This window comes from Leguminivora glycinivorella, chromosome 15 (assembly GCF_023078275.1).
Source record: "Leguminivora glycinivorella isolate SPB_JAAS2020 chromosome 15, LegGlyc_1.1, whole genome shotgun sequence".
In the NCBI taxonomy this organism is placed as follows: domain Eukaryota; kingdom Metazoa; phylum Arthropoda; class Insecta; order Lepidoptera; family Tortricidae; genus Leguminivora; species Leguminivora glycinivorella.
This window is the reverse complement of record NC_062985.1, coordinates 7,056,862-7,070,914: the sequence shown is the minus strand read 5'-3', so window position 1 is coordinate 7,070,914 and position 14,053 is coordinate 7,056,862. Positions and strand designations below refer to the sequence as shown.

At 34.8% G+C, this 14,053-nt stretch overlaps 1 protein-coding gene across 1 annotated transcript in view; it reads left to right on the top strand.

Annotated features, from left to right (window-relative positions):
• The first annotated feature begins 212 nt into the window (after positions 1 to 212).
• The window catches only part of LOC125234181 (adipokinetic hormone/corazonin-related peptide receptor variant I-like), a 131,446-nt gene continuing 117,605 nt past the window's right edge, over positions 213 to 14,053 (top strand). Inside the window, exon 1 of the mRNA XM_048140388.1 lies at positions 213 to 479. Within this exon, the coding sequence (XP_047996345.1) occupies positions 213 to 479 (267 nt within the window). The remainder of the gene's footprint in view (positions 480 to 14,053) is intronic.

The following is a 14,053-nucleotide window of genomic DNA, read 5'->3' as shown; positions in this document are numbered from 1 at the left end:
TGCTTTGCTCAAAAGTTAGTTCTGCAAAACTAATAAAAGTGAAGTGATGTGACGGGTAAATATTGGTTGCTCAATCATAAATAAATTAAAGAGTAAAGCGTGAAAAGAAGTGTTAAAATTCTAAAATCTCCATCTTAAAAAATGTAAATAACATACCAAATGAAAGTGTTGTAAAATAAGTGATATTTAATGCAAAAGTGCAATAATTCAGTATGTGGAACGATACATACGAAATAGACTTCTGGGATTACTTCGACGCGACGGAGGCGAGCGAGCCATCAGCGGCCTCCGTTCCGGCGCCGGACCAGGGTTTCGTGCTGATCCTGTACAGCGTACTGCTTGGCATTGGCACTGTTGGCAATGTGGCAGTGTTTGCCTCGTTGCTGAGGTCGAGGCGAAGGAAATCGCGCGTCAATCTGCTCATGACGCATTTGGCAGTTGCTGACCTGATTGTCATCTGCGTTATTATACCGCTAGAGGTGAGTTACTACTTTTATTTAAGATTAGATGATCGTTGCAGCGTACAGCTTGGCATTGGCACTGTTGGCAATGTGGCAGTGTTTGCCTCGTTGGGGTCGAGGCAAAGGAAATCACGCGTCAATTCGCTCATGACGCATTTGGCGTTTGCTGACCTGATTGTCACCTGCGTTATTATACCACTAGAGGTGAGTTACTACTTTTATTTAGGATTAGATGATCGTTGCAGCGTAGTGCTTGGCATTGGCACTGTTGACGATGTGGCAGTGTTTGCGTCGTTGCTAAGGTCGAGGCGAAGGAAATCGCGCGTCAATCTGCTCATGACGCATTCGGCTGTTGTAGACCTTATTGTTATCTGCGTTATTATACCGCTAGAGGTGAGTTAGTACTTTTCGTTAGGGTAAGATGATAGTTATAGTGAGATGATTGGCATTGGCACTGTTGGCAATGTGGCAGTATTCGCTTCGGTGCTTCGGTCGAAGCGAAGGAAATCGCGCGTCAATCTGCTCATGACGCATTTAGCAGTTGCTGACCTGGTTGTCATCTGCGTTATTATACCGCTAGAGGTGAGTTACTACTTTTATTTAGGATTAGATGATCGTTGCAGCGTACTACTTGGAATAGGGACCGTTGGCGATGTGGCAGTGTTTGCCTCGTTGCTGAGGTCGAGGCGAAGGAAATCACGCGTCAATCTGCTCATGACGCATTTGGCTGTTGCGGACCTTATTGTCATCGGCGATATTTCACTGCTTGGGGTGAGGACTTATTTACAGCTGTATTTGTTATTTACAAAGTAAGCTTTTTGGTATGGGTAACGTTGACAAAGTCCATAATAAATAAAAAATAGAGAAGTCAATTATGAACTTGGGTATTCCAAGTTTTATTGTACGCTGCTTATTAATGTAATAATCTTATATGTAACAAATGCCCAAAAAGCAAGTCGATCTAAACTCTCAAGATTTTCCGCCAGAATTTCATGTTTTAAATCCTTTTAACGACTGCGGAAAAAGCTGTTGACGCAAGACAAACTAGACAGAGCTTTCAAATAAACGTAGCGCGGTGAGTGAGATGGGATAATGGCACGCAACACATAAAATGGGGCTACTTTAGCTACGGAATGGCTTTCTTAACGACTTGCAGAGGAATCCAAGCGTAAGGGACGTTGGCCATCGATTTTTTTGTCCGCAGCACTCTGGAACCGACTTCACGAGTTATTACCATTTAAGGTTCCGTGGTCAAAATTGCTAAAAGGGAACAGCACATGAAACATAATTATGTAACAGTATATAGTAGGCCAATTATAGGATCTCTCTCATAGATATACATCTTAGAATAATTAATAATTAACTTCACTTTGTAAATCAATTATGCATAGTCTACTTAGCAAATACATACAGGGGCATACAATACTAGTAGACACATAAAGTCACTTTAGTATTAAAGGAAGACACTACACACGCACATAATCAACAAGGTCACTCACAGTGTTTTGCACATTGTAATTTTCCTGTCACCCGTTGACCACGAATGCTGTAAAGTGTTCGAAACGTCGGGATGAATTGTAAACTCATTTTACGCAATATAATCATAGTTTTATTTCAAGTTCACTCAAGTAATTCGAGCGTATAGTACTCGTAGATAGACTGTGTATGTGTATTAATTAAATTAATATCGTGCTCTCTTGACTGTTCAATGTCTACCCGCGGGAACTCGATCGCGTACAATCGAACGTACATGAACGGATAAGCAAGAGCAAATTACATGCGCGAGTGCTAAATAACATATTTAGATACCAAATTATCAAAGTGTCGTTACCGGGAAACAATTACTTGTTTCGCGACTCGAGATCGAAGCCGGTGTAAAATTTCCTTGACTTTGGTAAAAGATTCGTTTTCAAGTTTCCACTTAATTAAGTAAGTACCGTAATTTGGGGTGAGTTGGGCCAAAACTGACTTTCGAACGTCGATAAGTTTTTCATTTTTATATGGAGCATGTAAGTAAAAACTAGTGCCTACGCCAAATCTTGGGATTAGTTGTCAAAGCGGACCCCAGGCTCCCATGAGCCGTGGCAAATGCCGGGATAACGCATGGAGGATGATGATATGGAGCATGTAAGTGTTTTTACAGGAATCCCGGTGATATGAATTTTAGTTTAGTTAAATCATACTCGAAAGTCGTATCCATCGTTTTGAAATTAAGTGTACGAAGTTTAAATGAGTACCTATAAAATGTACTGTCATTGAACGTAAATTTTGGCAGAGATTTTTAGATTAGATTAGATTAGATTTCATTTATTCACAAGAATATATGGTACATAAGATGTTACAAATGAAGATACAGAGCCTTAATACATTCGGCCGTTAGGCATGTGAAAATTGGTGTAGGCATAGCCTGCTTATTCTAGTGCATGCGTATATTATATTACTATTGATACTTATAATTATTATGTCATTCAATCATATTTATTAAAGAGCAGTTTCCATGTCCTAGTATTACCTACATTATTCATTACTTACTATCTTAAATAAAATTACATTAACAAAGTATCGCTGAAAAAAGTATCTATTCTGTAATATGTTTTATTAATGAGCTCAGCCTTTAATTTTCTTTTGAATAGATTAAGGTGTAACTCTTTCAACTGCTCTGGTAAGTGGTTATATACTTTAGAGGCCATACCTAGTATGCTGTTTCGCAAAAGCGCAGTTTTTCCAGCTATTGGGTTAATTTTGTACTTGAAACGCCTGTTCCTAGAGTTTTCTGATATTAGTGGGAACAAATCAGGGTTTGATTTGACAAAAACTGACATTTCATAAACGTAAAGGCTGGCTAATGACATTATGTTTAGATCCTTAAAATATAGTTTACAACTTTCAGTCTGTTTTAGTCCACAGATGGCACGTACACATTTTTTTTGAGCACCTAATACTAGTTTTTTGTTTGTAGAGTTTCCCCAAAATATTAAGCCATAACGAAGTATTGATTCTACATATCCATGATAGGCTAGTAAAGCAGTTTTTCGATCAGATATTTTAGCGATTCTTTTAAGGGCAAATATAAAACTATTCACTCGTTTACACAATGTTGAGGTATGTGTTTTCCAGTTCATGTGATTGTCTATGTCAATACCTAAAAATTTAGTTACGTCTGTGTGTTCTACTTTGTGATTATTATATTTTACGTCAAGTTTTATTGATTTTGATTTTGACTGATGGAATTGCATAATTTTAGTTTTATCAATGTTTATTTTTAGCTTGTTCGTTTCCAGCCAGTCGATGATAGTCTTAAGTGTGTTATTTATATCTGATTCGTATGTACGTGTTTTACGTGTATATTTTTACTATTTTGTTACTTTGACAATACCAGAAGTAATATGTCCAAATCTAAGAACCCAAATTACCTTAATTTAATTTACCTCAACAAATAAATTCTGGCTTCGACCCAACTCCCCCTACTCACCCCAAATTACGGTAATATTTTTTATGGTAACACGCAGTATTAAATGTTTTCCAAACTCCAACAATGGCTAAAATGAACGTAAATTAACAGTTTTTTCAATATTTGTTTAACAGAATTTTACACCACCACGACTCCCAGGAATACCAATACCTTTTCAAATTAGATACTGTAGAAAATACATCCCACTCGTGTGCTAAAATAATAATGGTAGGTCGACCGTGAATTACGTCTAGACCAGTCTAATCAATTAACAGAAGATTTGTGCTGGCCCATTGAATGATTCAAATTGCTACAAATTATTTAATTAATTTCTAGCACAAGCTGTCTTATTACTGGGGACGCTATTGCTATGTCTTGTATGGGAACCCTGCATTTTATGATTAAGCACTGAGACTTGGCACAGTTGTTCATTGGGTGGCCCTGAGTAGATAAAGATCGGGAGGCATCGAGAGCCCCCCTTAATTTAGGAGGGAGGAGGGGGGGAAGGCTGGCGCCTCCGCGCTTCCTTTGAAACCATATTTCTCTAAAACCATACAAAATAGGGCATGCAATATATCATTTTCGGATAAATGAAGGACGAGGAATTCATTTTTGGAACAAAAAAAATGTATTTTAGAACAAAACTACAAAATAAAATGGGAAAATCTGAAAACGAGATTTTTTTTTATACATATTATTGCACATTTTATGAAAACTGTAATGGTTTTTTCTAAATAAAAAATATTATTTAATAGCTACATTTATCTAGTTTTAGAAAATGTATAATTTGTTATAGAAATATATTATAGGACGAGTGATAAAAAATAATTTACATCGCCCGATAGGGTGATTTGAATGCCCATTTCAATAAGTTTTGTCAGTGATTTCAGGTATAATCACTATTTTTAACACACGAAAGCCGTAATCATTGTAGTTTATGGCTATTTTAGTGATTAATGTACTTAAAATAAAAAAATAAAAAAATTAAAAAAAAAATTAAATGTGATAACTTTTTTATAACATTATCCTATTTTGTTCTTTCTATACAATATATATCTAAAAGAAATAAATATGAATAAAAAACCACATTTATGTAGTTTATAAAAATATATAGTTTGTTATATAAATATATTACGAAACGCGAGATAAAAAATAATGAAAGTGACGTGGCAGGGCGATCTTGATGTACGGTACGGGTCAGCTTGTATGATTCGATGAGGTGAGGTAAAGGTACTCAAAGCTCTCAAAAAGTGTAGTTATTTAGAGTACTTCAAATTAAACAACATACTCCTATATAGTCTGAATTTAACTATTTATATTACATGAAATGATCGATTGATATGATAGGTCAGATATATACATCTGATCCTAATACATCTTGTGAAATAGTAGTTATCTACATCTATGATTTGTATAATTTATGGATAATTCTTACTTGACATATTTATTATTCCAGATCTGCGTCCTGTACTTTGGTTAACGAGTGCCGAAAATAGTTATTAACCAAAAAAGACCGCCAAATTAACAGCATTTCACCGACAAAAGCTGCCTTGCACCATTTTTGTAAGGGTTATAGGTATATCAAGGTGTCCATTTATGGGGTCAACTAAACTTAATTTGCCATTATTTGCTACTTGTGGCTGGACGAAAGTCTGTAACAATTGGGATTTGGGAGCCTACTTGCCCGCAACGTTGCCTGTTGCTGCAGAAACATGCCTCGAAATTGTCGGATGCAGGTGTAATAAAAAACAGTGCTGCGTAAGGTGCAACCGTAAAAAAAGACTTTTTAAATTAAATGTTCGGAGCTGATGTGCTTATGCAGTGGATGTTGTGATATATACATAATTAAATTCAGACTATTCATGTTGTTTTATTTGAATAACTCAAAATAGCTACACTTTTTGAGAGCCTTGAGTACTAGCCCCGATACACATGTTTTCGTCTAGTCAGACCATTTTTTGAGGTTCTCCTTTGTACAAAAGCAATGTCTTAGTTCAAAAATCATTAATGTTTAATGCTAATACGAATCTAGTTTATTTTTATGGCACTATTGCGCAATAACTAACTATCATTGATACTGAAAGGAAGAATATGACGATTTTTATTTTATCTTTTATGGATGGGTAAAACCGATTTAAGGGGGCCCAAAGGAAGTAATTAAATTCTGCTAGTAAACTAAAAAATCTTCAAGCATATGCATGCAGAACTGCTTTAGGAGAGGAGAACGTGATTAAGACATTTTTTTTTGCAATATAAGTCACATGCAATTTTATTTTACAATCAAAATAAACTATATTATAGGACTTTTACAATTTTCTGTACTGGGTCGTGATATACCTACATGTGTAAACGTTATTAGAATAAGTATATTTCTGTATTACTAGACGAACTCCACTGCATAGCGGGTAGTACCTTTACCTCACCTCATCGAATAATGCAAGCTGACCCGTACATTAAAATTTTCATTTTCATTATTTTTTATCTCGCGTTTCGTAATATATTTATGTAACAAACTATATATTTTTATAAACTGTATAAATGTGGCTTTTTATTGATATTTATTGCTTTTAGATATATATTGTGTAGAAAGAACAAAATAGGATAATGTTAAAAAAAATTATCACATTTTTAATATTTTTTAAATTTTTTGTATTTTTTATTTATTTTAAGTACATTAATCACTAAAATAGCCATAAACTACAATGATTACGGCTTTCGTGTGTTAAAAATAGTAATTATACCTAAAATCATTGACAAAACTTATTGAAATGGGCATTCAAATCACCCTATCGGGCGATGTAAATTATTTTTTATCACTCGTCCTATAATATATTTCTATAACAAATTATACATTTTCTAAAACTAGATAAATGTAGCTATTAAATAATATTTTTTATTTAGAAAAAACCATTACAGTTTTCATAAAATGTGCAATAATATGTATAAAAAAAAATCTCGTTTTCAGATTTTCACATTTTATTTTGTATTTTTGTTCTAAAATACATTTTTTTTGTTCCAAAAATGAATTCCTCGTCCTTCATTTATCCGAAAATGATATATTGCATGCCCTATTTTGTATAGTTTTAGAGAAATATGGTTTCAAAGGAAGCGCGGCGGCGCCAGCCTTCCCCCCCTCTTCCCTCCTAAATTAAGGGGGGCTCTCGATGCCTCCCGATCTTTATCTACTCAGGGCCACCCAAGAAACAACCTGTGCCAAGTCTCAGTGCTTAATCATAAAATGCAGGGTGTTGTGCAATAGCGTCCCCAGTATACTCAACTTTACATTTCTCTCTAAAGATTATTCATATCTTGGTGTATAATATTATGGTATTTATGTAATTTATATTTATTTCAGAAAGATGGTAATAATTAATACAGACATTATGATATGATAAATTGATAATTATGTAATTAACCATTTTGCCAGTAAAGTACTCAACTACTCAATCAATGCGAAAACAAATCATTTAATAAAATAATTTGATTTGTTCGGGATACTTCGATACTCAATCAAGGCTTTTTTTGTTAAAGTAATGTTTAATATTTGAATGAGCATTTTAATACTTAGTTAAGACGACAGCTGTCAATGATATAAGCTTCTCATTTCTATTGATCGGACTTTGAACTATCATCACTTTGACTTTGAACTATTGCTATTATTTATATTTTTACAATTATAATACAGCGGTCTCATTGGACAATCAGTCAATCACGAAATAGTGTAAAATAAAGTCGCTTTTCGCTGTCGGTACCTATGTCCCTATGTAATGCTTAGATCTTTAAAACTACGCAACGGATTTTGATACGGTTCCTTTTTAAAGGATAGGGTGATCAAGAGGAAGGTTTATTACGTGTAATGCCCGTGCGGAGCCGGGGCGGGTCGCTAGTAAGTTATAAATTCGTGAAAGCGAGTAGCAATAACTTTTCTGTTTTTCTTTTTGCAAGCTCCCCTTATAAAAGGTCACGTCGGCTGTGAAAACACTCTGCAATTGTTTTAATTTATCTCTGTTATAAAGATTGTTAGGTACAGTCGCCATCAGGCCCCGTACCCGAATGGTATTTCTGCGACGCGAAACGCCACCGAAACACCGCAGAAAGGTAGTCTGGCTCTGTCGCGCCAATACGCAAGAGCGATAGAGATAGACAGCTACGAAAGAGATATTATCGTGAGCGTTTCGTGAGCGTTTGTGCATTCGGCTATGCACACAGACATATCGGAGCGGTTAAGGTCCTCACAAATATCTGAACACGCCTCTATTGACAAGGCGACAAAGACATGTTCAGTGAGCGTAGCCGAATGAACAAACGCTCGCGGTAATATCTCTTTCGTAGCTATCTATCTTTATCGCTCTTGCGTATTGGCGCAATAGAGCCAGACTACATTTCTGCAGCGGTTTGGTGGCGTCCCGCGTCGAAAAATGCCATTCGGCTACGGGGCCGAATGGCACAAACGCTCACGAAACGATCGATCTCTATCGCTCTTGCGTATTGGCGCGACAGAGCCAGACTGTCTTTCGCGGCGCTTCGTTTTCGTTTCGCGTCACAGAAATGCCATTCGGCTACGGGGCCTGGCCTGCTAGCCGAATGGCATTTCTGCGACGCTAGACGCCGATCGAAAGACCGCTGGCTCTGTGTGTTATCCTATCTACTAGTACAGTATTTTGAAATTGTCGGTATTTCAATTAACCAGAACTCCTACTACTCAGGGGAAAACATCTCACTGCAAATTCAAACGGACTATCTCGTTTATAAATAGATTAACTAGGAGATGTCAGTGGATTCCAAAACGGGAAGCTAGAGTGTATTCCTAAAAACCCTCCTAGCTAGAGAAAGCTTCGGAAAAACCGGATGAAATTCCAAACAGATCGCGAATATTAACAACTAGATCTTTTTCAGTTGTAGACTATTAGCTAGTCAGGCCTAATAATTGAAACTTGTTTTTAATTTAAAAGAAAAATGGAAAATACCTCTTCGCGCTTGATTCGTACTTATGACCTTCACGAGTGCATAATCATTTTTATAAGGGATACACAGACACCATAATATATCCATTTGCAAGGTGTACCTACACCCTGTTTTTATTGAATTCCGTTAACTTTAAGGGAATGTTCTTTAGATCAAATACAATTAATTTCTCTAAGAAACTAGCGTCTTAACTCTTACGGTTATTGAGTTAATAAAAATATAGAAATAATTACTGAACACGTGTGTGACACTTACCACTGTGTGACCTTTACCACTTCCTAATGTTATTTGTTTTGACATGTGTCGTCAATCACTTGACACTAACTTGAATATTATTCTTAAGGGCCTCTCACACGAATTAATTCATTTATTATGTATGAAAACGACGAATTTTTTTTAACTAAAAGTGATATACAGGATGGTTCCTGATAACGAAGTAACGAACCTAACGACGTGTCGAATTTAACGGAAAACAAAAAAAACACGGTGTATAGTAACATCGTCATAATATTAAAAACGATGAATTTAAGTACTTATTGTTTTAGTGTTAATATATTATCAAATTATTTTTAGAAAATAATCTAATTTGTTTTTTTTTTTTTTTTTATCAAGTATATATATATATATATATATATATATATATATATATATATATATATATATATATATATATATATATATATATATATATATATACGAGTATTATATTTTTATCGAGTACAAATTTATTTGTTTAGGTACGCGTAAAAGACATATTTTCTTGGAAACTTATAGTGCCCATTATACTCGTAAGATTACTAGCAATAATTTCAATTACGATGTTCATTACATTTAATCCCCGCAGCCCGACAGCCTTTAATCCCCGCAGGGCTAAAACCCTCAAATTATCTTTTTTCTATCAGACTCGGCAACTACATACATATGTAGATAAGTTAAAAATTAATTAGAAAAAAGTTACTGTTATACTTTTAATATCTCGAAAATAAAATTTATACCTATGTATTAGGTATAACTGACCGTAGCGAGAGCGTAGGTCTACGGTTTAACTCTATTAGGTGTTTGTATGTCCGGATATTCTCCTTCACAGGTCGCAATTCTCAACCGATTATCGTGCAATTTTGTGACCAGATTCTATGATTAAGTTTTTTTTTTTCTCAAGCCAGTTATTGAAATTTTTTGAAAATGAAAATCACCGCGAATGACTTGAGTGCCAATATAAATAGTATATGTCGCTTAATGCCAACGTGACTTGACTGTGATAATGACCAGGCCTCGGATTATTTTTCGCATGGTAAGATGAAAGAAAACTATGGAGTCGATATTAAAACTAAACTTTAATTCATATTCATACTCATACTCACTAATTTTCTAAATCACGTGAATGATTGACATGACATTGACATGCAAATGATTTTTGATAAATCAGCTAGTACTTAGCATTACGTTTACCGCAACAAAGTAGTGTGAACCAAACAAAATAGTAACTAATTTGATATAGTTACAGGGTAAATGTAACCCTTTACCAAGCAAAAGGCTTCCCAAATCACACCACATAAATAATTTTAATTACATTCAGTAAGATTAATTTTCGATTAACATTTTCGATCTGTCAACCTGCACAAGGGACAAAAGTATTACGGGACTAAGAAAATTAGTGAGTATGAGTATGAATATGAATTAAAGTTTAGTTTTAATATCGACTCCATAGTTTTCTTTCATCTTACCATGCGAAAAATAATCCGAGGCCTGATAATGACTTGAAGAACTTTTTTTTTTATTATTATAAATGGGCTTACTCTTGACCACAGACTAGCCAAAGGCAAAGACGTGGCCTACGATGGAGTGAGCTCGCCCAGAAGATGCCTGTTCACTCTTGATTTGAAGGTTGCCGGGTTATATGAGCTCGGAAATATAAAATGTTACACTTTTGCGTTTTCTAAGGTCTACAGCTCTCAGAGCCACTAGTAGGTATTTATTTGTAGTAGAGTAGGTATAATTATGTTAACTCAAACATTCGTATTACCCTAGTATACCGTATTTGAATATCTACATACATATATGCACATCAGTGGCCCAATAGTAGCATCCAGCAGACCGCAAAGCCTCTTTTTCGTTACGTTGCTCCGGATGTCCGAGGGGCAAACTGTCTATAAATAGGAAACCCATGGCTAAGTCAAATTATGGTACATTACGATAAAGGTTCAAAACAGAGAAAAGTCGAAACGAGTGGCGATACATACATACATACATACAATCACGCCTGTATCCCATATAGGGGTAGGCAGAACACATGAAACTACTAAAGTTTCAGTGCCACTCTTGGCAAATAAGGGGTTGAAAGAAAACGAAACTGTGACATTGCAGTGACAGGTTGCCAGCCTCTCGCCTACACCACAATTTAACCCACGAGTGGCGATAAAAAAAATTTAAACGAAGGGAGTATTTTAAATTGACACATAAATTTTCTGTTCGCACGTGTATTGTACGTAGTCCTGCAGTACTTGACCTTGACCTTTCGAATTCCATGATGCATCGGATTTTACTATGGGCCGCCTACAATCCAGTTGCTTTACCAACCTCAGACTTGATAGGAAAATATTCCAGTTATATGTAGTTTTAACCTATTCGATGCTTAGTTAGAACACAGGACATCAAACAACTTACACTGTAATACTGTGGCCACTGTGGTGGCTGTTGTGAGACGGTGGGTCACGGAAAAATGTTTCGTCAGGCTATCTAATTTCGGAATTGCCACATAATCTCGGCACATGGCACCAGCTTGACTCAAAACTAGTTACAATATTATTTATGCAGCTACATTACTGTTATGTATACTTGTAAATTTCGTAAAACCACAAAGCTGAGAGTAGGGAATGCGAAGTAAGGCGAAAGCCGCTAGTAAAATATAAAGTACGGTTGTGCTGAAGAGGCGTGCATACGTAATTTTAAAGGCAACCTTCCAACTGAAATAACTTTGCAATAAATGTGTTCAGCTAACTAGTTTGGCTCAGTCATGCGCAAAATATGTTAATAACTGTGTGTAATAACTGAAAAAGGACGTTGAAATTTTGATTTCGAGCATCACCCCAATGATGCTCGGTTTTATAGCATAGGATAATTAAATGATATTATAACTGACATTTTATTGACTTCATCACGTATAACAATTTTGACAGTGATAAGTTTGTTATAGTTGATTATTCTGCTATAAATCATTTACTCTTCAGCGACTATTTCCAATTATTTCGTCATATTTGAATGACGACACAAACCATTAGACATTTCAAGCACTTTCTCTAAAGTGTCAGGCAACTGAGGCAACAAATACCTAATTTGACCATTATTTTTATTGCATAATGACGATATTACTTAACTACTGACTGTCGAATGACAGAATATTTTCATCATGATAATATTTTTTTTAAATCCCGAGTGTAAACGGTTTATTTGCCAAAAAACTATAAAATATGGAGAATACAATTAAATTAAAAACTAATCTAAATTAAAAACGAAATCTTAAAACTAACAAAATGAAATAACTAAAATAATTAATAATTTGTTTAATTAATATTTTTTGTTTATTTATTTAAACTATATAGCACAGTAAAAAACTGTACAAAAGGCGAACTTAATGTCAGAAGGTATTCTGTTAATAACCATAAATAATTAATATCAGCCGGATAATTGATGATGATGATATTAAGAGAATACGGTAGCGAAAATGCTAAAATGGAAAGGAGCCCCCCTTTCAACTTGGGAATTTTAGTTAAATATACAAGTGTTATTAACTAGATTTATCGAAAAAAAATTGTCCATTAAGAACAACTCAGTCAAAAGATATTTCAAAAAAATCTTTAAAATCGAGGTTCCACTCTCGACTTCCTCCTTCAAAACTTAATCAATCGGAATGAAATTTGAGAATCTGAATAACAATGAAATAATCCATGTCGGACCGTTTAGCTTTTTTGGTTAATTGTTACCAATCTTGAGTAGGTATCACACCTTTTTTTGCACCACAATGAAAAAGGCCGTTTTTGAAATTTTTTGATTGGCTCTAGAGTCTTTAAAAAGCAGAATATCAAAAAAATCAAAACGGTCCGACACAGATAAAAATAATAACAATCTGTGTTGAAAAAATCATTGCTCTATCTTCAAAACCCAGGGAGGAAATAGTCGAGAGCGTTTGTATGGAGAATTGACCCCTACCGTATCGTCTTAAATAAAGTTACGAGCAAATTCGTGCTTACGGGTATGTGACCATTTGGTACCTTTTATATATACGTCATATATATTGGTGTCCCTTTCCCTTTGTGTTCTCTAAATGTGGCTAGCATTTAGAGAACACAAAGGGATTCGTTCTTTTAATATTTATATTAAATATCGCAATATTCACAAAAACTTGCAACGCGAGAGATATCAAAATTGGTGAAAAAGTCAAAGCTTCTCTTTTCCTTTCCTCCTTCCTTTTAGACAACCGTCACAACCACACAAAGCCTTCAACGTTTCCTTTCTTCTGTAAGCAGCCACCTGAAGTTAATTTGCCTAAAATTAAATTACGTACGCTGTCAGTTCTTACGAGTCGTAAGAATTGACAGCAAAGACTTAAGTTACGACATAATATTTTTATTTAACTTCCTCTCAGTCTCTTTCTTTTTTTAGGGCTCCATACCTTAACACGATATTTTTTTTTGTATTTATTTATTTTTAACAATGTGTCGAATATTCATTCATGCATATAATAATTACAATATACAGAGCATTAATACTACAACAAAAATAATCGATTAATCATCCTACTAGTACTTATTACATTAATGTCCATAAAAATATAAAACAAATCATTGACAATGTATAAAATTATTAATAAAAACATAAATTAAATAAGTAATTCTCGCATAAGGTCAAGCAGGGACCGCGGCGTAGCAGGCAGGGTCACTAACGACTGCGCCCGTTATCTAGGTTTTATTTCATCTGGCTCTCATCCCAAAATAGAGATTCCGTATACTTTAAAATACGATTTTTATATGAGATGGCAGAAATAGTTATAATTAAACGTTATATTACTTATTCCCAAATTTGAAAAGATGGCTTGGAGGACAAAAATTTTTGACAAATGAAGACTGTATAGCTGGTGTGAACGGCTATTTTGCCGACCTCGTCAATTCTTATTTTTTGG